At 41.1% G+C, this 24,541-nt stretch overlaps 1 protein-coding gene across 6 annotated transcripts in view; it reads right to left on the bottom strand.

Moving 5' to 3' along the window:
- Nucleotides 1–11,146: 11,146 nt before the first annotated feature.
- Nucleotides 11,147–24,541, bottom strand: part of TIAM2 (TIAM Rac1 associated GEF 2) — a 2,099,243-nt gene continuing 2,085,848 nt past the window's right edge. For all 6 annotated transcript variants that reach the window (XM_044063392.1, XM_044063388.1, XM_044063400.1 and 3 more), the window contains one exon: nucleotides 11,147–12,417. In XM_044063392.1, the coding sequence (XP_043919327.1) occupies nucleotides 11,792–12,417 (626 nt within the window). In that variant the 3' untranslated portion in view covers nucleotides 11,147–11,791. The remainder of the gene's footprint in view (nucleotides 12,418–24,541) is intronic.

The following is a 24,541-nucleotide window of genomic DNA, read 5'->3' as shown; positions in this document are numbered from 1 at the left end:
CATATCCTTGTGGTGCACTTGTCTTGCAGTCAATCACAGGAAAGTGTGCATTTTGTAGACAACACTTTTAAGTTCAATTAGACATGAAAATTTGAGTTAAGCATGTACAGAAAGCTTACTCATTTATACTACAACAAACAAAACCCTTCAACTATGAAAGCAAATGTAAAAGAAGTGCCAAATTATTAGAATTTCAAGGCTGACAACAGCTGATAGTTTGCTTAAGGAAGTTAATAAAATGACTGACATCCTCCTTATGGGGAAAAATAAAATACATAAAAATGGACAGGGCATTGAGGAGTCATCTACGCTTCTGGCTGGGAGCCAGTCACTACCAGTTTCGTGCTCTACCCTTTGGTCTTACCTCAGCCCCCAGGGTGTTCAACAAGTGTATGGCAGTAGTGACAGCTCACCTGAGACGTCAAGGATTCCAGGTGTTTCCTTATCTGGACAACTGGCTCCTGACCGCCCCCACCAGGCATCTACTTCTTCAGACCAGAGATGCTACTATTCAACTTTTGGCCCAGTTAGGGATTACTATCAATTGGGAAAAATCTGCTTTATTGCACTCTCAATTTGTGATTTTTATAGGCACAGAAATAGACACAGTAGCCATGTTGGCTCGCCTTCCAGTAGAAAGAGCACAGAATCTGGTTCTTCAAATTCACTGTCTTCTCCCCCTTCGAAATGTCAAGGCCAAGACTGTTCTGACACTTCTAGGGACCATGGCTTCTACCATACTACTAGTGCTGCTAGCCAGACTACACATGTGGATTCTTCAGTGGCTTCTGTCGTCCCAAAGGGTCCTTCCAACTGCCCTTAACTCATCATATTCTGTTAACAGACTCTTGCAAGGAGGACCTAATTTGCTGGATTCAACCCAATCAGTTAACCAGGGGCACTCCATTTTTTCCTCGCCAACCCATTGCCACTGTGATCACGGATGCCTCACAGATAGGGTGGGGGGGGCATTATCTAGGCAGGACTGTCCAAGGCACATGGTAAGATCACGAGGCTCACCTGCATATCAATGTTCTAGAGATGAGGGTGGTGCTTCTGGTGTTGCAAGCATTTCATGACCTTCTTCCTCTTGGGACGATTGCAATACAATCAGACATGTCAGTAGTATGGTATCTCAACAAACAAGGTGGAACCAGATCATACCCACTCTGTCAGGAGGCCATTCAAGTTTGGAAATGGGCGATATCTTCTAGCACTTTCTGGTAGTGATGCACATCCCGGGGATATCCAACGTGATAATCGACAAACTCAGCTGGACAATTTTGATGCCTCACGAGTGGTCTCTGAAGCAGGAAATAGCGGAGCAGATTTTCCACAGATGGGGACAGCCTTGCTGCGATCTCTTTACCAGCCCAATCAATGCCAAATGCAGCAGCTATTTCTCCCTCATCCCCCTTCCAGGGGAGTCACAGAGAGATGCACTTGTTCACGATTGGCCTGGGTCTCCTTTATGCTTTCCCTCCCTTTCCTCTCATATCCAAGATGATTCAGAAAGGGAAACCGCTGGGAAGCAAATTGATTCTCATTACCTCTTACGGGCCTTGACAGGTTTGGTTTCTCTTTCTCGGGCCTAACCTTCTAGACGATCCATGGTTTCTGGACCCAGTGCCAGATCTCTTGACGCACATGTCAGGCTTGCTTCACCCCACCCTACACACCATCAATTTGACAGCTTGGCTGCTCCAGTTCCATCCCTAGTCAGGCTTCACAACTTCTCACCCTCCATAACTTATATCCTTATGTATTCTCATAAACCCTCCACTAGGAAATTATATTCCAGTAAATGGAGAAGGTTCTCTATCTGGGCTGAGGAAAAGAATGTTGACCCTTATACTGCTTCTATTCCGGTGGTTTTGGAATTTTTGTCTGAACTTTTCCACCAGGGATCTGCGGCTGCCACAATCAGGGTTCAATTGGCAGCGATTTCTAATTTTCATCTAGGTCTACAAGAATCTAATCTGATGTCACATAGGTTGTGCAAGACTTTCCTTAAAGGTGCCACCTTGATAAGACTCCCCTTCCAGAAATCAGTTGCCTCATGGGACTTGAATTTTGCTATCCAAATTAACGTCTCCACCCTTTGAGCCTTCTTATTCATCGCCCTTGAAATTTCTGTCTTGGAAAACTTTGTTTCTAGTGGCAACCACATCTGCTAGATGAGTGTCAGAGTTACAAGGACTATCTGTCAAACCCCCTTATCTGATATTTCACAAAGACAGAGCATCTGTTCATACTAATCTATCCCTTTGTCCCAAAGGTCTGTTTCCATAACACTTTGAACCTATCCATAGAACTTCCTGTGTTCTTCCCTAATCATTCCAATGCAGCAGAATACAGGTTTCATCAGTTGGAAATTCATAGACAATTATGTTTTTATTTGCACCAGACTAAGGAATTCAGGATGTCAGACCAATTATTTATTTCCTTTTCAGACTCCAGATTAGGTCTACCAGTTTCCAAAGTGACCCTTTCAAATTGGATCTCTAGCTGTACAGCTTACATTTATGCTTCTGATGGTAACCCTTTACCTTTCAAAATTAAGGCTCATTCTACAAGATCCCAGTCTACCTCTGCAGCCCTTCAAGCCAGGGTCCCACTTGACAATATCTGTGCAGCAGCAACTTGGGCTACCCCTCACACATTTATTACTCATTACAAATTGGATTTGACCTCCAGGGGTACAGCATCTTTTGGTTACATGGTACTCAGGAGTATTTTTCCTTGAGCCACCCAAGAATAATGTGCTAGGGACGCTGTCCCATGTGTAAGAATGAAGGCGAGATAGGACTACAGAACATAAAGAAGTTATGTATTCACCATAACGTTCCATGTTTGTAGTCCATCTTGCCCTTCATTCTTATGAACCCCCCATCCTGGAAGTACCTGGAGACAGAAAAATATTCACTGGAGACCTTTTATTAATGGGTTCTTTGTGTATGGTTTGTTATTATTTATCTTAGTTAGCAGCAGACAAGATCTGGGGATTGTACTGGTGCACCATGGCATACCTACCAAGCCACGAGCCAACTAGAAGAGTTTGAGCTTGTAAAAAGGCCGAGTTGGAGCCAAGGATTGCCTCTGAACCCATGTGTATGAATGAAGGGCGAGATGGACTACAAACATGGAACATTATGGTGAGTACATAACTTCTTTTTCATAGGTGTTTACTAGGCTAATGACCACAAGGGCCTTTTTAAGCCTAGCCATACATACCAAATCTTTTACAGGTTCTGATACCCTTGATAAGTGTAAGCAGGGGTTTGGGAGATAAAACATTTACAAGGAGGGGCCTGGGAGATGAACCATTTACAGACTGCCTGTGCCCATTTAGAGACACAGCTGCCAAACCAGGGATGAATTTCCTGTCCCGCATCCAATTGTCCAAGTTGCACTTGAATTGGGTTAGGCAGGATCTCGGCATCACATAGATGGACAGCCTGATCCATAGACATGAGGGAGAATACTACAGCTTATGCAGAAGAGTGGGAAGAGGGGCAGTAGCACCCTCTACAAACTCCTGAAGCATAGCCTCCAGACCCTTGAAAAAAAGCACCCAAAGAAGACACAGCTCAAGTGGAATGAGCCTTAATTGGAGAAGCAAGGATTTTTCCATGAGCCATATAACAAAATGAAACAGTCTTAGAGATCCAGGAGGAAACTGTCTGCTTGGAAACAGGTCTACCCAGAGCCCTGAGATGGTAGGAAACAAAGATGGTTAGACTTCCTAACAGATTTGGTTTTATCCAAATAAAACCTGAGTTGTCTATGCACATCAAAGGTGTGCAAGATCCTTTCACTAGAAGACAGTGGTACGAGAAAGAATGTTGGTAAATTAATAGACTGATTAAGAGACAACTCATTCACCACCTTAGGCATGAAGTAGGGATTAATGAGTAGGGAAACCCCGTCCTTATGAAAAACAGTAAAAGGGGAAGAAGCCATGACGGCCTGAAGTTCTGAAACCCTTCTGGCTGAAGTGATAGCCAAAAGAAGCACCGTCTTCCAAGTGCAATGTTGAAGGGAAGGCAAAACTGCTGGTTCAAAGGAAGGCAATGTAAGTTTTTCCAAAACAAAGTTTAAATTCCAAGGAGGAGGAACTGGTTTCCTTGGTGGTCTGATATGAAGGACTCCTTTCAAGAAAAGTTGGACTTCCAGCCTACAAGCCAAAGGGGGGTTTCACAGGCAGAAATGACAGAGAGATAAGCTTTTACCAAAGAGTACGACAACCTAATCTTCAGTAATTCACACAGGTAAGACAGAATCACTGGGATATCCACAGACAATGGTTGCATATGTTTGGACAGACATCAAATGGAAAACCTCTTCCATTTGGAAATGTAGGATTTACTATTGGGTTTTCTGGCCTCCTGCAGAATTTGTAGCATGTCCTTACAAAATTGGTGTCTGAAAGGGATCAAAACCCTATCACCTATAGTGTCATCTGAAGGGTTGACATTTGTGGATGCATTAGAGATTCCTTGTCCTGTGTGAGTAGATCCACCCTGTGAGGTATCTTGTAATGATTGCCCTTGGCTAAATGCAGAAGAAGGGGGGGAACAAGTGCTGTCTTGACCAAAAGGGAGTCACAAGCAAGATTTTTGGTTGGTCCTGTTGAATTTTCAACAGAACTTTCTGAAGGATAGGAAGGGGGAATCCATAGAGAAACATCCCCTTCCAAGAGAATGATAGGGCATCCAACTTTCATGCCTGAGGGCAGGAACTCTGACACAAAACTTTGGAAGTTGCCTGTTCATAGGGAAGGCAAATATATTTACTTGAGCAGTACCCCACAAGTGGATAATGTCCAGAAACACATCCCTGTACAACATTCATTCATGTGATTGAGTCATGTACCTGCTCAATGTGTCTGCCACAACAGTCTGACTAGAAGGAATGTAAACTGCCTGCAGAGGCAGCTGATATTGAGTTGCCAACTCCCAAGCCTTGAGACCCTACCTGCACAGGGGGATAAGACTTGTCTACCCCCCCCCGCTTGTTGACATACCACAGTACTGTGGTGTTTTCTGTGAACCACTTTAAGGGACCTGGGTGAAAAAGAGGCTGAAAAGTAAGCAGGGCAAATATGACAGCTCCCATTTCTTTTATACTTACGTGTTCCTTCATCTGGGAAGGAGAACATATGTCCTGAATCTTCCAAGAGGCAAAGGTTTCTCCATCCCATGTCTGGTGCATCTGTGAACAACTCCTGAGATGGAAGGAGGGGTTTTGTAGGAGAAATCCTAGATTCAAGGACACCTGCTAGATCCACCACTCCAATTTTTTTTTCAAACAGGGAAGGAGAGGGATCACAGAATGTAGTGGATGAGCTTGTTCCATCCAAACCGACCTGAGATAGAATTTCCTCATGTGAAGGCTAGAGGTAACATGGGAATAGTGGATGCCATGAAGCCCAGTAGACAGAGGAACTCCCGGGCAGTAAGGGAGTTGACTGGAATGATGACTTGGAAGTAAGAAGTCAGAGACAAGACTTTCTGAGGAGGCAAGGTAGCCAACATCGTCTGAATTCTGCATCCTAGGAAAATATGGTCCTGTGAAGGAGTGAGAGGATTTTTGGAAATTGAAAGTGAATCCTAGCCTTTCCATAAGAAATATTGTGAACTGAAGGTTTTGAAGAAGTAGGTCTGGAGAATGAGCCTGGAGGAGGAGGTCATCCAGCTAAGAGAAGATCTGAATACCCAGAGTCTGCAATAAGCAATGATAGGAACTAAGCATTTTGTGAAGACCCCTGGTGCCATAGATAGACCAAAAGGCAAGGCAGTAAACTGAAAATGTGATGAAGCAATAGCAAAGCGCAGAAACTTCCTGAAAATAGGGATGTGTAGGTAGGCATCCTTGATATCCAGTAACACCATGAAGGCCTGTGGAAGAATAAGTGGGAGCAGAATGTTTAAGAAAAGCATGCAAAAGGAAGGTACCTTTAAGAAAGTGTTTGATGGCACAGACCTAGGATGGGTCTCCAAGGACCATCCTTTCTGGGGACTAGGAAAATTCTTGAGTAGTTGAGTAGAATCATTTTCCTATTTTGGAAAAAGGAACCTCTTGAATGGTACCCTGAGAGAGAAAGGTGAGAATTACCTGAGGAAAGAAAGTCAACTGATATTTTGGAGGTTCTTGAATACCCCTGAAGGTAGGAGGAGTCTTTCATACCATAAAGTATCCACTGAGGAAAATGGAAAGGACCCAGGAGTCTTGGGTGATCTGTTTTCAAGCAGAAAGGGACATGGAAAGACGAAAGATAGAGGGGTCTGACTGCAAATCGGTAGGAAGTCACAGACTACCTGACTTGCTCGGAAAGGGCTGTTTCTGAGCAGCAGGAGTAGAAGTAGTAGACTTGGCAGAGTAAGGTTTTCTGGCACCTTTTTCACTTTTGGAAAAAGGAGATCTAGAAGGCTTCCTTACAAAGGTGGTCTTAGTGGGGTAGTTCCTTTGAAATATTGGAACTGGTGAGAGAAATATATGTTTAAGGTCCTGGAGCTCCATGCCCTTTGCTTGCAAAGACATAAAGTTCTGCAGCTGCAGACCCAAACAAAGCCTTGTAATTTAGTGGAGTATCCACAATTTTAGCTTTGATGTCATCTGGTAATGACTGGAGTCTCAGCAAAGAGTATCGCTGAAGTGCAGAGTCAGATGCAGCCTTTCTGGTAGATGCTTCCACTGCATCATAGATACATTTAATAAAATGACATGCCACTTGGGCAGAAGAACCTAAAATGAAAGTAAGTTGGGATTTAATGTTAGAGTCGGGAAGATCAGAAAGGAGTTCAGAGGCTTGAGAATGGAGGGCTAAAGAATATTTAGTGACATGAGTCTGGTAGTTAATGGCCCTGAAGGTCAGAGTGGACAAAGTATATACTACTTTTCCCAACCTCTCCATAATTTTGCTTTGTCCAAGGGTAGAAGGGGGGTAGAAGTGAGGTGGAAGGCAAAAGCTTAGAGGGTTTACCTGCAGCCCCTGACACTGTAGCTGGGCTTGCAGAAGGGCACTTAAACAAAACGTTACAATCCTCTGGCACTTTATAGAACCCGTCTTGCCTTTTGGGTCAGGGGGTTGAGAGTCAGGACATTTAGTAGCAGAGGAAAAAGCATCCAAGAAGACTGGAAGCACAGGAGATACTGCAGATGGGGAAGGAAAATGCATCTGTAAAAGATCACATCTTTTCTGTATATCAGACCTGGGAGCAGCCCCACTTGAAAAATGCTCTCATATTCACAATGAAGGTAATATCTTCCCCTGGAGAGTCAGTCCCATTTGATTCCTCCCCTGGGAAAGCTTATCCCAGTGGAGAAGACATCTGAGCCAAGTATCCTAAAGACTCATCCCCAGAAGCCTCTTCTTCATCAGAGGAGTCCTCAACTCTGATTCTTTTTTGTGATGAAAATGGAGAAAGGGAAGGAGAAGGAAGAGAAACTCCTGTGTATTGCCTAAGGGGCATGATGTCATTAAATAATCCTTGTGAAAAGGCTTGCCAATCAGTGGATTGATCCTGAGGAGAAGGAGAAAAAGCCTTGGTTTTCTTCTTTTTCAGTGGTTCCATCAGTGTAATGATGAGGGGCCAGATGCTGGTCAGCATTCAACAATATTGCTAGAGATTTCCTAATGAACAAGGATTTATGTAATGCCTTGAGGGCCTTCAGAGACAATAAGCCTGGGTCCCACCCCCTTTCCCCGAAGTGGACAACAGCATATCCACCGAGGACATGCTAGCAGGATCCTTTACAGCCTCCACAATGGTACCCTCGGAAGAATCTCCAACTACCTCTGAACAGGTGTCCAGGCCAAGATCGGCCTCAGGAGAAATGTCATGAATTGGAGAAGCAGAAACTTCAGGCCTGGATTTCTTGACCTTCTTTGGAGCAGGGTCCCCTGAAGGACCTGATACACTTTCCATAGCATAGCATGATAAGCGCTTAAGATACAGATTAAGATAAGTGAGGTGACTATGCAGAGTCTTTGGGACAAAGGCCTTAAAATATCACAGGAGGTATGGTTGTGGTTAGGGCCTAGGCAAAAGAGACAAAGAGCTTGGGAATCCTTATGTGGAATTTGCCCTCCACACTGACACTTGCCCTTCCTAGATGACATGTAACCTCAGCAAACAGTAGCACAAAAAGAGAGCAAGAAAAAAACCCAACAGGGCACTTAACTGACTCAGAATCCGCAAATTTGCTGATGATCAAACCACTGGAGAAGACATTCAGATTGGCAGCTGAAAAGTTCTGAGGATGGTACGTGTTGATGTCTGCTATATACCCAGTGTCAATTTATGACCGACGTTGGATGGAATACTATGTGCAATGTCGCATGTACCTTACAGTAGATTTAGACTTTTGTATACTGGCCGGATGTTTGTGACAGCCTGCAGCGGACTACCTCATGTTATGAATAGTGCAACATGTGAATAGAAAGACATCAAAATGCTACACAGCCCCACTTGTTAGACTTTACTGTCAGTGACTCTATTAAAATGGACATTAGGTGAAGGAAACTTACTAGAACAGAGAAAGTTACATTGTTAAATAAGGTTAAGAGCAAGCTTTCCATTATGTTTAAATGAGCACCTTAGCATAAGTAAACAATGCCCTCCAGGGTGGGGGTTATCAGGGAAATAATGGACAACCCAGGGATATTGTGAAGCCCAACACTGAAAGTCTATTACTTCCCCTGATACTGCCATTCTGGAGGGGAGTTTTTGGGTTTAGATAATGGGCGATTTTTTATTAGTACATACATATTTTACGTTTTTGATGTAAAATGGCTCTTTCTCCTAAAGTTTCAAACTTGCGGTAGCATATATAAATATTGTTGGCAGAAGTATTTTACATTAAAAATGTATTCGGCCAGACAGGCAGATGGCTCACAAACTCAGACAAAAAAGTGTCCAGCAACTGCAACTTTATTAGCCAAGTACACCTTAGATATGATAGAATGAATTAAAAAAAATTCACACATTGCAAGGGATTACAACCCCCATGCCTCTCAACTGAGCCTGATTTTGCTTTGTCCCCAAACATGTTTTTTGTTAAATCACTAAAGATTACAGTCAATAAAGCCAGACAATATAGTTTCATTGTTCTTATTGCTCGGACAATGCATGGTGATGGAAAAGCTCTCCCTCTATTACTTGTGAATTAGGGATACATTTAAAAATTGTCTCCGATTTTAGGGCTTCTTCCCATTAATACTGTTTGCTTCATCCAGAATTCTTCAGAAGAGACATTGAGATGTAGGCATTCAGTATCTTTCTTTCTCCCGTGTGCATACACTGCATTTTTTCATGTTCACAAAATGTAGCTTTTTAAGCCACATGTAATGAGGGGCAAGTATAATGGCAAGCATTTAACTGCCGCAGTTACATTTGCTGTTTGAGATTTTTTTTTTTTTTTTTTTGCGCTTTGTTTTTTTGGTTACTGCTCTGAATTTGAGACAGGCATTTTTTATAATCATGTTTCAAGATTGCACTACAACCAGTGGTGGGAGGTTGGCATAACGGTTAAGGTGTTTACATTACAAACACAAGGTGCGGGGTTTGATTTTCATATGGGGTAACTGGCTAGGTTTAAAATGGCCCACAAGGGCAGTTATCCTGAGTGTAACCTATGAATCGGGATATGAAGAAGCACGTATACAACTGTAGCAAACACAGGCCTTCCTCCTTAACAGACATGTTTCTTTGGTAAAGAACATCTCTAGTGGCTCTAGAAAGTTAAGGGAATCCCTTAACGTCCGGACTTTCTATACATCCAAGAAGCCAGTGATATCTGTTACTATCATGCACACACTTATCAAGACAAGCATCCTGAAATGAAGACTTAAGAACCAGCTTGCTTACAGGCATTACAACTTGATGCGGAAAAGTCAGAGAAAGTTGTTATGATGATCCAAAGTGCCTGTTGCTCAGCAACTGCTGAAAGCATCTCTTCCACCTCCAACTACTTCTACCTCCTACTTACCACTGGGGAGAATGACCACCTGAACGCTGATAAACACCTATGGGCCTAATCAGTAAGGATGTTATGACTGACATCATTGGTGAAAGCTCAAAACTCATTCTTTTGCCTCCAGCTGCAGCCCTGTGAAGAAATGCCAAAAGTAAGTCCTTCAAGTCTAAAGGTGCTGAATGCTGTAAGGTATCATATGTCAAGTAAAATGTGTCAGTAAAGCCCACAGAAGCCTCAGCTGTTGACAAAATGCACCAAACTATGGACTCTTCACTGGCATCGGGTACCAGCAAGATGGTAACATCTTTACCAAATTAAATGGTGAGGCTATGGACTACAGACCACCAAACCCTATCTAAGAAAGAGGGTTATGAGGCACAGTTTTTGTGCCCATTGTCAGCTAAAGCTTGTACTTTGGTGGTGGTAGCAGCAGCAACCACCTGGCACTTTTGCTTAGGTACCCCTAGAAACAGTGAAGGTTTCTAACTTTTTGTTCATGACTCGTCCGGCTTCAAAATAAAGGCCCTTTGGGTACAGGGAATATAAATGTTTTTGCCTTACAAGAAATAAGACTCTCTCAAAAATATGATTCCCACTTTAATGATGAAAAGCTGGAAGATGCTTTCTTGTGGAAAAGATGAATGAAATCTGTAAATACGCTATGTGCATTACCTTTTGAAAAAAAAAAACACTCATGTTTTAAACAAAAAATATTGTTACACTAAGACAAGGAAAGAGGTCATCATTCTTACTAGAACATTTTATAAACAAATACCATAAATCTGCTATCCTCATTAATTACCAATGTCAAAAGATTTACCTTGATATACTGAAAATATGTAGAATTATGCTCCCCTTCCAGTCAATGTTTCACGTTAGCATCTGCAATGCATCTCAATTAGGGATTTGCTACAGCAGCTGATGGCCAGCCCCAGAAGAATTTTCCTGCACTATTCATACACATACAATAACAAAGTGAACAGACCCAGGACCTCTTGCCACATATCTTGCCCAATTATCCTGCACTGAAATTGGTGACTATCTTCACTCCATCTCCAACTTGCCTTTTGTAACATTACTCCATAAATATAACATTTACTGAATGAAATGTCAGAAAATGAAGTATACTGAAACTGCAACATTCAAGGACCATGCCTACAAAATGTAAAAGTATAACACTTTTTACTGTACAGTATACAAATAAAAATGCCAACAAACATAAAAAGGGTACAATACAAATCTTTTTACATAAAACCAAATGATTTTACCAGTAACACATGGAGACAGCTGCACTAAGTTACTCATTTGGCAAGATCTACAGTATACTAAATACCTGAAAAAATAATTTAACTCTTGTCTACACAAAAAATGTCTTTACAGCGCCAAAGATAGCATTTTACTGTGAAAATATACACAAAAATCACTGCTTATCTTCAATACAATTTACACTAAAACATTAAGATTTTCTTTATTTTGGTTGGCAATGGTAGAATTTTGAAGCCTGCTCAAAAAAAAAAAAAAACAAGCAAAGTAATATACAAATCATATCTTTGACTTATGTAGTGTTAGACAACCACAATAAATTAAACCAACAGTTATTCTGGTATATAAAATTAATTTATGAAACCTTAAAATTAATTCTAAGGTAAAATAAAAATAGGTCCTTTAGTGCACAGAACCAAATAATGGGTGGACTTTTTGCAAGTCTTTGTCAATTGCTATTTTCTTTTCAAAGTCAGGTGCAAATGGCTTTTAATAAGACATATAAACAAAAAAATGTACATGCAGAGTTGACATTGCTAAATGTTGCTCAGAGGGCTGGCAGTTCTGGCTTTCCATGGTTCTCCACTGGTTCATAAAAACAGTCCTCATTAACAACAGAAGTTAAACTCTGAATACTAAATTCTCGTTCCAAGATGGAGCTGAGATCCACACTTGCTCCATCAGACTGACTGTCCAGAGAACGGCTATGCGCCTGCATAGCTAGTAGGATTGCAGGTTTCTGTTTTGTGCTATTTGCCTTTCGTTTTATTGGGCAAAAATGTGCTCGCACAAGTCTGGGATGCTCTGCCTCCTGCTCTGTTTGTGTAGCATCAGCTTCAATTGCTAACTTCTGTTCAGCACTTTGGCCATCACAAATTGTCAGACTTTTTAATTGATCCGCTATGTCCATACTTGCAGTTTCTTTCTTAACAGTCTGGCAATAATCATCATCATCACTGAGGATGTCTGATTCCCTGAGATCACGTGTATTTCTATTGAACGGTTTTGCATGTAACAAGTTTTGAGAGTCCAGGCTGCTCTCTGTGGTATGGCAGCTACTACTGTGTGTGCTGCTGCCTAGACTGCATTCATCAGAATCTGTATTCTTTTTTGTAGTCTCTCTGCTGCACTCAGTAGATGGAATCTTGGATAATTTTAAAGACCTTGATGAACCTACAAGTATAAAAATTATAGAAATTAAAAAAAGAATAACTACACTCACAAAACTGATGAAATGTATTCAAACTGAAATAAACAATGCTTTGCAGTAGTTAACACTCATTTTTATAATTCATTTGATTCAAAACCTGATGAGGTATTCATATACAAAAGCATAACACATGACATCCATCAGAAGCAGTCTGCATTTTCCAAGTGGGATTTGGTTAAAAAAACAAAAGACGGACTAGAATATGTACTTCTAAGCAAATTTACATAAATCATCACTTCTACTCTTGCTAGATGTTAGGAAGCCTGGCAAGTAAATGGAGGTGGGTGCAGCATATGGCAGTGCTTGGACAAGCACATGTGCGTGCGCACACACAGGCGCATATACACACACACACACACACACACACACGCAAAAAAATTGCATATATGGACTGGCTATTTCATTATGAATACTATATATTTTCATATAATTTAATGTTCTTTTGAGTCTATTATTTCCATAACTAAACACTGTGGTACTAATGGAGTTCCATATCATTAAATTTATCTACAGTTCAGCAGTATCACCTAAAGTATTACTTGCACATTGGGATGTTTGTACAACTGGTAGCTGTATCAGATGTCAAAAATGATGCTGATTCCCCTAAAAGCACTCTTGATCCCCCCATTTTCCACAAAAAAATATTTAAGCAAAGTTCTTAGTATTTGCCTTTGAGTAAATTCAGTCTCAAGTTTAGAAACCAAGTAAGAAAAGCAGAATAAAGTAAATCTTGTCTTGTGTATATATACATGCAGACACACACACACACACGGTATTATGAACAAGATAAAGGCCTACTGGAGACTGAAAAGCTTGATGCTTTGGATCCAAGTTGGAACTTAAGATTACCCATGAGTCATCCAGCTCCCACTTGAAGGTACGGACTGAAGGTCTGAGTTAAAATAAATGGGTAGTTTAGGCACTGGAAGGTCACTTAAGTCATGAATTTGTCAGATTTCAAGAAATAGCCGATATCGATGTTCAAGTCACCAGTGGGGCATTCTAAAAAAATGGTTTCAAACAGTAAGGGGCCACTTCATGTTTTGTATGTCAGACAAAGGTCTCCACTTAAGGAAGGTGAAAAGACATGGCAGTTACTGTAGGTTATGGCTACAAGAAAAGACTAGAAGCCATTTGATTCTCTTTGTGAGGAATCGGGTCACCTTTTTCAAATGTAACCAAGTGTGAGTAGGTTACAGTACATGGTGCAATATCTTATAACTGGTCCAATAAGAGCTGTTTGCAGGGAGGCAACTGCCTCCCCAGTACTGTACTGATGTGACTCCCCACAGAGAATCTGGTGGGTAATTTTTGGGAATAGTAGTAGCAATAATGCATTAAGTGAAAGATGACCATTTGTTACATATTCTAAGGTATTTTACTATTACATCAGCTTTTAGTTGTTGCCCATCAGTAATGTCTACATTTTTTTTTTTTGCCAAAGGTCAGAAAGCTGCCCTTAATGTCACTGAAAGTAAGGTCATATCTACTCTACAATTCACGTACAATATTAATTTGGCATTTGATGGGAGGTGGTGTCAGCATGGGATGAACTGATACCAGAATTAATTTTAACATCTGAGAAAAAATATAGATGAATAGCAGCCCCCACTGGGCTGGAGCAAGCCATTAGGGAATTCAGTCATGCCAGGGGATGGTGGGATGAGAGTCCTTATTGACTCATTGCTGTGTATAGCCATGTAACCAATTGCGGATACAAATTACTATGGCTTGTGTGATTCCATCATGGGTTATAATATCAAACACTTTAATCAGAGTGAAGTAATCTACATGGACAAACCACCTATGGTGACATTCAAACTGTCAAGGAAATGTATGGACATATCCAAGCCCAACCATATCAAAATGATATTAGGGTAAGGCATAAAGAAAGTGGTAGTGGTGCTGCGGTAGCATTGTTGCCTCACAGCAAGATGTTGTCCCATTCGATTCTCAGCTAGAGCATCTTCTGTGTGGAGGCATGCATGAATGGGCATGTCTTCATTGAAGGTTGTGCGTCAGGGCTGGTAACTCGGCACATAAAAATCCACTACCAAACATTAGCGGACCGGAGTTCCACTGTGGCGACCCTAACCGGGATAAGCTGAAAGACACAACAACAACAACAACAACATAAAGAAAGTGGTATGACATGGCTGCCAGAATAAGTTCCATGATGACCTATCTCCACCACCTTACAAAATATGATTCCGAAGCCAAATGGTCTGTAATTAAGGGGTCTATGAAGGGGTCTCCACTTAATTATATTTGGAATACAGTAGCCTGTTTCCAGAGATCAATGAATTAGACAGCATTCAATGCTCAGTTAGAAATGCACATAAACTGTTACATTAGGCTATTCTTGACTGCACAAATTAGGCAACTATCTCATCTGGTCCCATGGAACTGAAGTTTTTAACCTTAAGAGGGCATAAGTAACCATTCTGGATGTAATTTCTGGAGGAACTGTGTTGCAGAGAGGAAAAGTATACATTGTTCACATCTGTGGCCTGAAATTTGACCAAATCTGTGTGCTTGTTTGCCAAGTTGTATCTGTTGGCTCTGTTATGGTGGTAACATTTTGTTCCAGCACCCACTGTTCTTATGCTTCCTCATTAATTTTTACGGTGTAGCTGTAGAAAGCCTTATTATTTTCACCCATCTTGATGGCAAGTTTTACCTTAAAATCAAGCTTTGTTTCTTCTGATTAAGTAAATTGCTTGGATGGAGATGACCTTAGCCTTGTTGCAGTGGGTTGGATGAAGTTTAAAGGCTTTACACACACATTTCTTTTTAGTTTAATAATTTCTTGATTTTGTAGCTGCAACATTGAGATTTAGTTTATAATTTCCAACTACACGCATGCCTCAATGGGATGAATTTGTAAGTGCAGTTGTTAAAAGTAATGTACAGGAAGGTGAACAATTCACCAACAGGTTGCAAGGGAGGGACTAATTTACAGTTCTAATTAACTGACTGAAGGGGATTGCTCATGGCACTGTGGTTATCAATTTATAAATCTTTACAGATGACATTGATTTTGCATGCATAGTGTGCAAAGGAACATCACTGCACTATGGTCAGTGTGAGAATGTGGGGGGTAATGTTTACCTTAGTACAGCTTGCACAGATGTTTGTCAGGATGATATCCTGTCTGCATAACAACAGTCAAGAGACGTGCATGTGGGAGCATGCACATGCTAAGGGTGGGAACAGACCACCCCCATGGCAATGCACATGCTCATGTCAGTCATCAGGGGATGGGATTAGCCTGCTGATGGGGGCCTCTATTATGGTTTCCAAGAAAGAAAATGCAGGCAGTCAGCAGGTAGCAGAGAAGAAGCACAATAAAAAGAAATGTAAGAATTGCCTAAGGAGTCCAAATGCAAGAAATTCAAACTCTGATCTATGAGAGGAGTACTAGGACATAGAGGCTGGGATTGTGTTACAAAGCTCTAGATAGATTATGTTATGTTCAAAAGCTCTAGCTAGATTATGTTATGTTCTTTGACTATACAGAAATATGTGCCATTGCCCAAAAAAAATCAAAGCAGGTGAGTATACTGCAGAATTGTGTCATAGGTTGCTAGTACAGTACAATCGTTTTTAAATGCAAAGAAACTCAGATTAGGGCAAGGTACCCAACTAATAAAAACCCGTTTAGTTTTGCAGTCTGAGGATATCTATGAGTAGGCAGTATACCAGGTCTATGGAACACAAAGGAAGGGAAAGTAAATTTAATGAAGTCAATTAGTTAAAAGGGACTGCCTTCACAACATTTTATTTTCTATCACTGATTAGTGCTAATATAAGAAGAGTAGAAGGGAACCTAGAAGGCAAATTAGCATAAAATATGGACAGCTCCAGAGACACTAGGTTTAAGAACATAAATGTGCTGAGAGGGAAGGAAACAAAAGCTTGTTCTGTGGCCAAGGCAGTTCAATCCAGATTTCTCGTGGAAAACACTGGAAGTTTCTTGCACACTTAAATAAAAGTACAACGCCAGCACCTCCTACAATTCACAATATATTGTCCTTCTGTTGTTTCTAGAATTATAAACAAGGTGTTTTTTTCTGAAGTACCCAAGAAAATAAGTTGCATTAAAATAGCATATTAAAATCAAACAAGAAAACAAAGAAATCTGCTTTTCTCACAGAGCAATCTAAGTGTCAGAGGCAGATGAAGTCAGTCTTCCCAGAAAAAAGCAATACAATACAAGAAAAACAAGTCTTGCCATTTTTGTTTACTTTTCTGAAAGCGTTACATGCAAAGCAAAGTAGAAATACTGAATTAATTTTCACTGCTGTCACACATTTCCAAAAAGACAATAATCAAATCATTGCTACCAGCTGTGCCACTGCATATGGCACTTCGCCCAGTAAACCTACTAACAAACGTGGCAGTGCACAGATAGTGCACATTTTCACAATACAGTAAAATGCTTCTGCTGATAACCCTTGCAGCACATGAAGCTGGAAGCCAGTCCCTGATTACTTCTGTGCTTCACAGGTTATATGGTTGTTCAACATTTGCAGGAACCTCTCAACATCCAGCTGGAAATCTTGAATGGCCCACATCGTGAGGTGTGGAGGTACTAAAGCCCTGTGGCATCATAGAGAAAAGTCGAGCAAAATGTGTTTGACTGCTACTGCTTGACATTCATGACAGAGTTTCCTACACTCACACTATTACAGCTTCTCAAAATAGCAAACATCCAACAGAATGTTCAGATTTTGTGAAACCAATGAAAATAATTACATGCTAAGAATCTGTATGCTAAAACTGATTTGTGACTCTCAGCAAAGAATACAGATTGTGAGTTGGGACTGATTCATCTAGAAGACCAGAGTTTGAGTTCCACAGTTTTCATTAACATGCAAACAGATTCACCAGCACTGTGGTATACAGGTATGAAGGCCTAACTGTAGTCCATGCGACCCAGGTTTGGCTAGCATCTCAGAAATCTGAAGTACTGGCAGTGAGGGATAGATAGGTACACCCATCCCGGGGAGGGCTGGTTCTCATCTATGCTTTCCCTGCAAGGAGGCATTGTCCATACATAGGAGTATCCCTTGGATGCAATAGGTGAAAGGGGAAGGGGATACCAAGGGGGTAAATCATAAATGAAAAAAATCCTTCTGTGTAGGCAATCAGTGGTGTGACCCTCCCAGGATAACCTTAGGTTCTGCACTGGACTTAGAATAGAGACAGTCTGAGGGACAGTAGAAGAGGCCGGTCGACATGGAAATGGATGGGGGCACTGCAGTCACCAGAAAGAAGGAAGCAGAAGGTGAACATAAAATATGCAAATAGACTCCAAGCAAGTCAATTTATTGGGCCAAAGTACTTCAGTAACTCCTGAAAATGAGCAGTTTGTCTAATTTTACCAAGTTAAAATATGGTAAACCAAACAACATTAAAATCAACGAGCTCTAAGACACTCAACAAAAACATTGTTTAAAAAAGGCGTAAGCAAAAACAGCAACAGCAGTTTCAGCAGATGCATCTAATCACAATCATGTTTCCTGGGTTCCTTTTTCTTGTGTCCAAAGGAAAAAAAAAAATCTTAAGTAATGAAACAAAAGGCCTCTCCAGTGTGTTTTCACCTGCCTCAACATTCTGCTGCGATGTCAGCATGTCAACTGCCTTGGCAATGACCTTAACACTGAGATTTCTGATTTTACCAAGCTGGCAAAGGGTATGTAAACATCTAGGCCTACTCCAGCTGCCAAAGAAATACGGCTACCAAGGACACCATCTATCAGTTTCATTATATGCTGATCCTGTATAACAACTGACTGGCAATCTCCACATGGTTTTCTTAACCATCACAGATGTATTGCAACAGATCTTCCTCAATGGGGCAACTCAGCCAAGATGGAGTGCCAGTGAATACTACTGTGCCATTGCCTTTCAAGGATGCACCGGCAGCCATGCAGCCTTCACTATAGAAAAGACAAAACCTACAATTAACGGCATCACAGTCAGAATGATTAAAAGGCACATAAGCAGCTCAACAAGATTCCTTCCATAAAAATGATTATTCATCCCCATGACACAGCACTCCAAAGTGGTGCAAGACATCACTAGAATAATACTCCACCCTCCTCTTCCAATGATTAGATTAGAAAGTGAACCTGATAATCAGACAGGGGATACTACTCCAGCCACTTTGAGAATGTCACCCCTTCAGGACAAATCATGCGCAGGTAAATCAACAACTGGCTCATTTACTATAAAGGCAGCCAACAATGTTCCAGTCAGACACACCAAATGTTCCTAACATATAAAATCCTTCTGTTGTATTAAGCAAGTAGTAAAGTGACTTTTCAGCCGGTCAGTATGAGCCACCATGTGAGAATAAACCAGAAAACAAAATGAAACAGAAAAGGCTCACAAACACTGCCACATCTGTGGTATACAAAGATAAAGTCCCGACTGTTCCCCCAGATGACCTGGATTTTGCAATGGAAGAACTGGCTAAGGAAAGCTTGTTAATCTGGGGATGGGGGGCATATGATTCATGGGCTCTGCTCTGTCAACTGCCACAACATAAGTATAGGCTTCCCTGGCAACCAGTATGCATGAACCAAGGATATAGTTTTGGCCTTGCCAAGATGCTTTCAAAGCATGCACACACAAGGGGAGGGTACTGTAGGCCCCTGCAGTGCTATTCATGCTCATGTCAGCCATTAAGGGGTGTGTCTAGGTCTAGGGTATTATACCAGTAAGGCCCCAATGGATGCATGTGTTCATCTCTCATAGTGCAGTAGAGAGTTAAGCTAGAACTGCTAATAGCTGTGCAGGAAGCAAATGAGCCAACAGAAGGGCTTGGGGGCTGACAGCTGGCAGACATCAGGGAATAATAAAGAGAGCTCACACATGCTCCTTAAAGAATCAAGACAGTGTCTATATCATGGCAGCAATACATGTGTTTCTTATTTACCCACCACAACAATTAGTAACACAAATTGCTAATAATGGATACAGCAATAAAATCTCACACATACCACATATACATCACCCCCTTTCTTATCTTTTGAAAAGAAAAATAATAGTGCCAGAGGGGTCATTCAAAAATGAAGGGAACTAGCTCTTTTCAACAAGGGAAAACAGCCATCCCTTACTTTATTTAACTTTGACATACTTCCCCTAACTTTCTTAATCACATGAAAATATTAATGATGATACAAGATGGCTATGACGTTCATGGAAGCAGGCAGTATTTATAGAAAAAGATACCCACTAACAGACTGTTCTGTCCCATCTTCCTGCCTAAGAGTTGCATAACTGACACTTTTTTATGTTTTGTATCTTTAAATACAACATTAAAGATGTATCATAAAATGGAGACATCAAGTAATGGCAGGCACTACAAGAGATGTGTAGATCTGTTCTTTCCTCTTCAGTCCCAACAATTACAGTCCTTTAAGTTTAAGAAATGTTAAGAAACTGTGGGTTTCACAATATTAATTCATTGTGAATTCTACAGTTTTTCTTCCTGGTACTGAATGGCTACAAGAAGAAAACTAAAGAAGACAAAGTTAGCAAAACATTAAGCCCCTGTGTGTAAGACCAGAAAAGATCAGACGCAAAGTGTGATAACAGTGCAAGAAGGTGGAAGGTGTGGCTTCCTCAATGACTCATATTTGGCTTTGGTGGATTCTGACTCCGCTATGCCTAGAGATGAGCATCTTTCTTTGCACTTGGCTACGGCTAACTAAATAAAACTGAGGGGAACCTGAATGAGTACATGAAGACCCCAGGAGAAAAATGTACTGATACTGAAGTTGCTGTCTGCACCAGCAGATGTCATACTAGATACACATATCATTTGTACTGCAGGTGCTCAGACAAAGACTAAAATGACAAACTTAAAGATCAGAGCCAGGTGAAAGATCATGTGGCTCACAGAAGTCCCACTGAAAACCGAGTCAGGGATTTGATGGTCAGATGGTCAGAATTACCAGCCTCAGAGATGCAAATAGAGAGAGTAAACAAAATTCTACTTTAGCAAACTTTTATTTCTGCTGTGGAAGCCAAACAAGAGACTCTAGCGTAATATGCCTTTACAGAGCCTGGCACAGGTGATCCATGAGAACAGTAACAAAGCCCAATGCAGTGGACAAACCACAATGATAGAGTTTGCTTACTGACAGATTTCCCCTTCCTGTCCTATACAAAGGAAACAATTGATCTGATTTTCTGATCCTTTAAGTTCATCTAGATAGAATACCAGCTGTCTATGGACATCCAAAGCATACAATGTTCTCTCTATCTTGTTCTGTAGATTTGGAAAGAAAACAGGAAGATGAATAACCCAGTTCAATGGAAGTTTTGTCACAACTTTTGGCATGACCGTAGTGTGGCATGTAGAGTGACTCTGTCTTTGTGGAAGACTATAAAGGTCCTTTAAACATTAAGGCTTGCAGCTACAAAATTACTCTAACCAATGTCACAGCCATCAAAATAGTATCTTCCATGACGACAGGGACTTTATGGGAACTGAAACAGTAGGTACATAGGGAGCCAAGTTTTTTTTTCCTTTTACTACATATTAGAGGTTTCATGGTGGAGAAATTTCCTTTTTGGATAGCCTGAGATGTATTTTGGCCCTTCCATTTCTGAGATATGTTTCACCTGCTTTAGGAATGGGGACCAAGATTTAGAAAGGCAATTCTTGTTGAATCTTAAGAGCTTTGGACTGGGAAAAAAATGATGGACCAACTGCAATGCTTTCCCTTTTCCTCCAGCCTCTTAAATAACTTCAAAGCAACCAAATAGGATATCCTTTTCTAGGCAGCATTAAGTTGCTCTGACTTCACATGATCTGCCACAAGCTGTGTTCTTAGCCAGACATGCCTCTGAACCACTGACTCTAAAGCCTCTGTCCTGCACAGTACATCTACCGCATCAGAGTCACACTTTTTGGAGGGCTTGACCACCTGGAAAAAGAAGTTCTGTAAGTCAAGCATCTTGTGCTTCAGGCCTTCATCATTAATCCCCTATGCCTTAACCCTGAGGAGCTTGTTCCGGAGGGATTCACTGAACTTGAATATATGTGTCTGGCAGTTCAGGGCCCTGAAGGCCAAAGTAGCAAATATACAAGCTTTCCACCCAAAGGCGTCGAAATTACTTCTCTCCCTGTCACTGGTGAACCCTCAATTAAACTTCCAGGAACTCCTCTTGGAGTAACAACAAATGGACACTGTTCTCTACTTTGCTAGCAAAAAAAAGCAGGCATGGACTACAATGGCCTCACAGAGAGGCATCTGTAATAATGTAACAGATGTTTTGGTCCAGGAGGACAAATTTAAAGCTTACAGTGAGGCAACCTCCAGAGGGATGAAACCAGATGTTTCAACTGAAACCAACACTATGTGCTCCACGTCAGTATTTCAAACCCACCCAGGTGGGGGGCTTCATTCGAGACTGTACTGCAGTGGGGAAAAGGGCAGACAGGGAAGTGTTGACCAACTAGCTACTTTCCCTGTCAATGAAATGAATGTTACTGAATGAACGTTCGATGGATAGGGGTCGATATTCAACCATTCGATGGCTGAACATAGACCCATAGCAGAGGAGGATTAGTGTCACACAGTGGTAAGCATCTGGGACACTGAAGCATCTACATGTTATAGTGATTGCTTCTTCCCAGTCTGGATTCTTGTCACTGCTACTGTTTATAAGTGGGTAGAATGGTAAATAAAGCACCAAAGTGAACCCTTCCCCACAAGCAAATATGGAGGGTGGCATTAATGCAACAACCTTCGCAGTACAGAAGAAAAACAATCCATTTTGTAGTGATCTGTAATTTAAAGAGTGCAGTAAGAATCAATTTTCCAGGTATGAAAACACCAGAAAGTTTCCAGAGCCTTACGACTACCCCTAATTAAATGGCCTTTGGTGAGTACTTGTAGCAGTTATGGAAATGTAAATACCTCTCAAAGCAACAGAAGAATCTCTCTCATCACTGGCTGCCTATTATCTCACCTTCAATGGTTCTTCTGTCATGACATTGCTGGTCAAGTCTATAGTACTTGTCATACTGCTGACCTAGTACGAATGCCTGAACCATGAACTTACATGTCACTAAGCACACAATATATCTGAACACACATCCACTAGCAGTGTGTCAATGCTGGAAGATTGCTTTAAAGGGTGACAATTCAAATTCTGGTGTTAACATACACTGATGTTGAAGGTACTCATGACTAGAACTGTCCTGAGCCTTAAAACAAGTAAAAATTGAACCAAAATCTGTTTTCTGCTACAGACATTTATTTGATGGTACCTTTCTTAAGCAGAAGTCAAGCATGTGCCAGAAATTCTGGAAAGAATGATGTTTATTTCTTAATGAAAAAAATCTTGATTTGAGTGTGACTTAATGAAGACTGAATTATTAAAGTAAATTTGGGAAGAGTCTTTATCAACTCTGTAGAGTGCATGAAGGTCACATTCACTCTTTTCAACTGTCCAGAGTTTTGCAGTGTGTCCAGATGTTACCTCACGTTGTTTGTTTCTTCTTAGAACTAGAAAACATTCTTTCTACATTTTTGACTAAGCATGTTGTCAGGTCTGACAATACTGACGTGATGTGTGCTTTTTTTTTTTGAAGATAATCACATAGGTCACTTCATGGAAGCACTTGCAACAGAATGGTAATGTGTCATCTGATAGATTCATAGCAGAGTACTAGGCTAGCTGCTCTTACTGGCCATTTTAATGCTGGCCAGTTTCCCTTTTTGTGCTCAAATAACCAAACCCATTTGGTTATAGATTAGCCTTACCCATCCCATGGTCGATAATTATATGTTGCTGCTAATGAGAATAACTGAGATCATACCATAGACAATTTGAGGGGACCCGTGCATGGGATAAAGTATTTAGGTTTTGCCTCTGTCAATTAGTAGTACAAGGGGCAGTCCTGGTCTAAATTTTCTCTTTCCCACCCACAGATCTAAGTTGTGCTTGAAAATGGACAGGGATAAACTTTGTTTTATGTGGATGGGGAGTCTGTTCCACAGCAGTGGTATCCTCTGCAAAATATACCTCCCCCTCCAAACCATTCTGTTGATGTTGCAGAAGAGGTGTGGATCCCAAGATTCATAGATTCATAGATTCATAGATTAGTACTAAGCTAACTGCCCTTGCGGGCCATTGTAAGCCTAGCCAATTATCTCTTGTGAGACTCAAACCCTGCACCTTGTGTTTGTAAGGCAAATACCTTAACCATTAGGCCACCCGCCCAACCCAAACTGAGTACTTATGATGCTATTTAACCTGCTGATGTGCAGTTAACTCCATCAGTAATAGGTCAGACTATGCCTTGCATGCCAGACACAGGTCACCTCTTAGCAGTCTGTCTGATAAATAGAACAGTGACAGGGCATTCAGTTGATCCATATAGGACATGCTGTTTAGGCCTTGTATCCTTTTAGTAAGGTACCTATGTGGGGGATCCAGTTGCTCCATATGTCTGGATAGATAGATACCAAAGAGGGCATTACATTCAATGACTGGCCTAATGAGGGCTGAGTAAAGTGGGACAATGACATTCCTAGATCTAAACACAATCCCTCCGTTTATAAGCTGTGCAATATAGTAGGACTTTCTTACAAAAACAGACACATGCTGACCAAAAGTTAGGTCACTATCTACATAAGATCCCAAATCCTGAACAACTGGGTCAGTTCTTAGGGAGTACTGTCAATGTAGTAGTTCCCTGGGGTAGAAGCTCCCCAAAGGTAACAATAATGTGGTTTTTGGCATTAAGTTTCAGACCAGGATTTTGACACTAGTCATTTATTTGAGACAACTCATTTGGGGATTCAATGACTGCTTCTAGCTTGCAGTCATCTGCAGACTTAGTCAGCCAGAGCCCTTTGGTATTGGCCTTTACTTCAGAAAAGTAGACACCAAACAGGAGTAGTCCCAGCACAGAATTCTTGGGGACTCACTGGTGACTGGTCTATTTGTGGAAGTAACCTACCCTCTTTTGATTATCTGCATCCTGTCTGTAAGCCAACTGGCAATCCAGTGGGTGACAGAGGGGTTTATTCCCAGTTTATTTCGATTTTTTATTAT

Source organism: Protopterus annectens, chromosome 1.part0 (genome assembly GCF_019279795.1).
Source record: "Protopterus annectens isolate FY-2018-M chromosome 1.part0, PAN1.0, whole genome shotgun sequence".
In the NCBI taxonomy this organism is placed as follows: Eukaryota; Metazoa; Chordata; order Ceratodontiformes; family Protopteridae; genus Protopterus; species Protopterus annectens.
The sequence above is the reverse complement of the archived record's forward strand: the minus strand, read 5'-3'. Positions and strand labels throughout refer to the sequence as shown.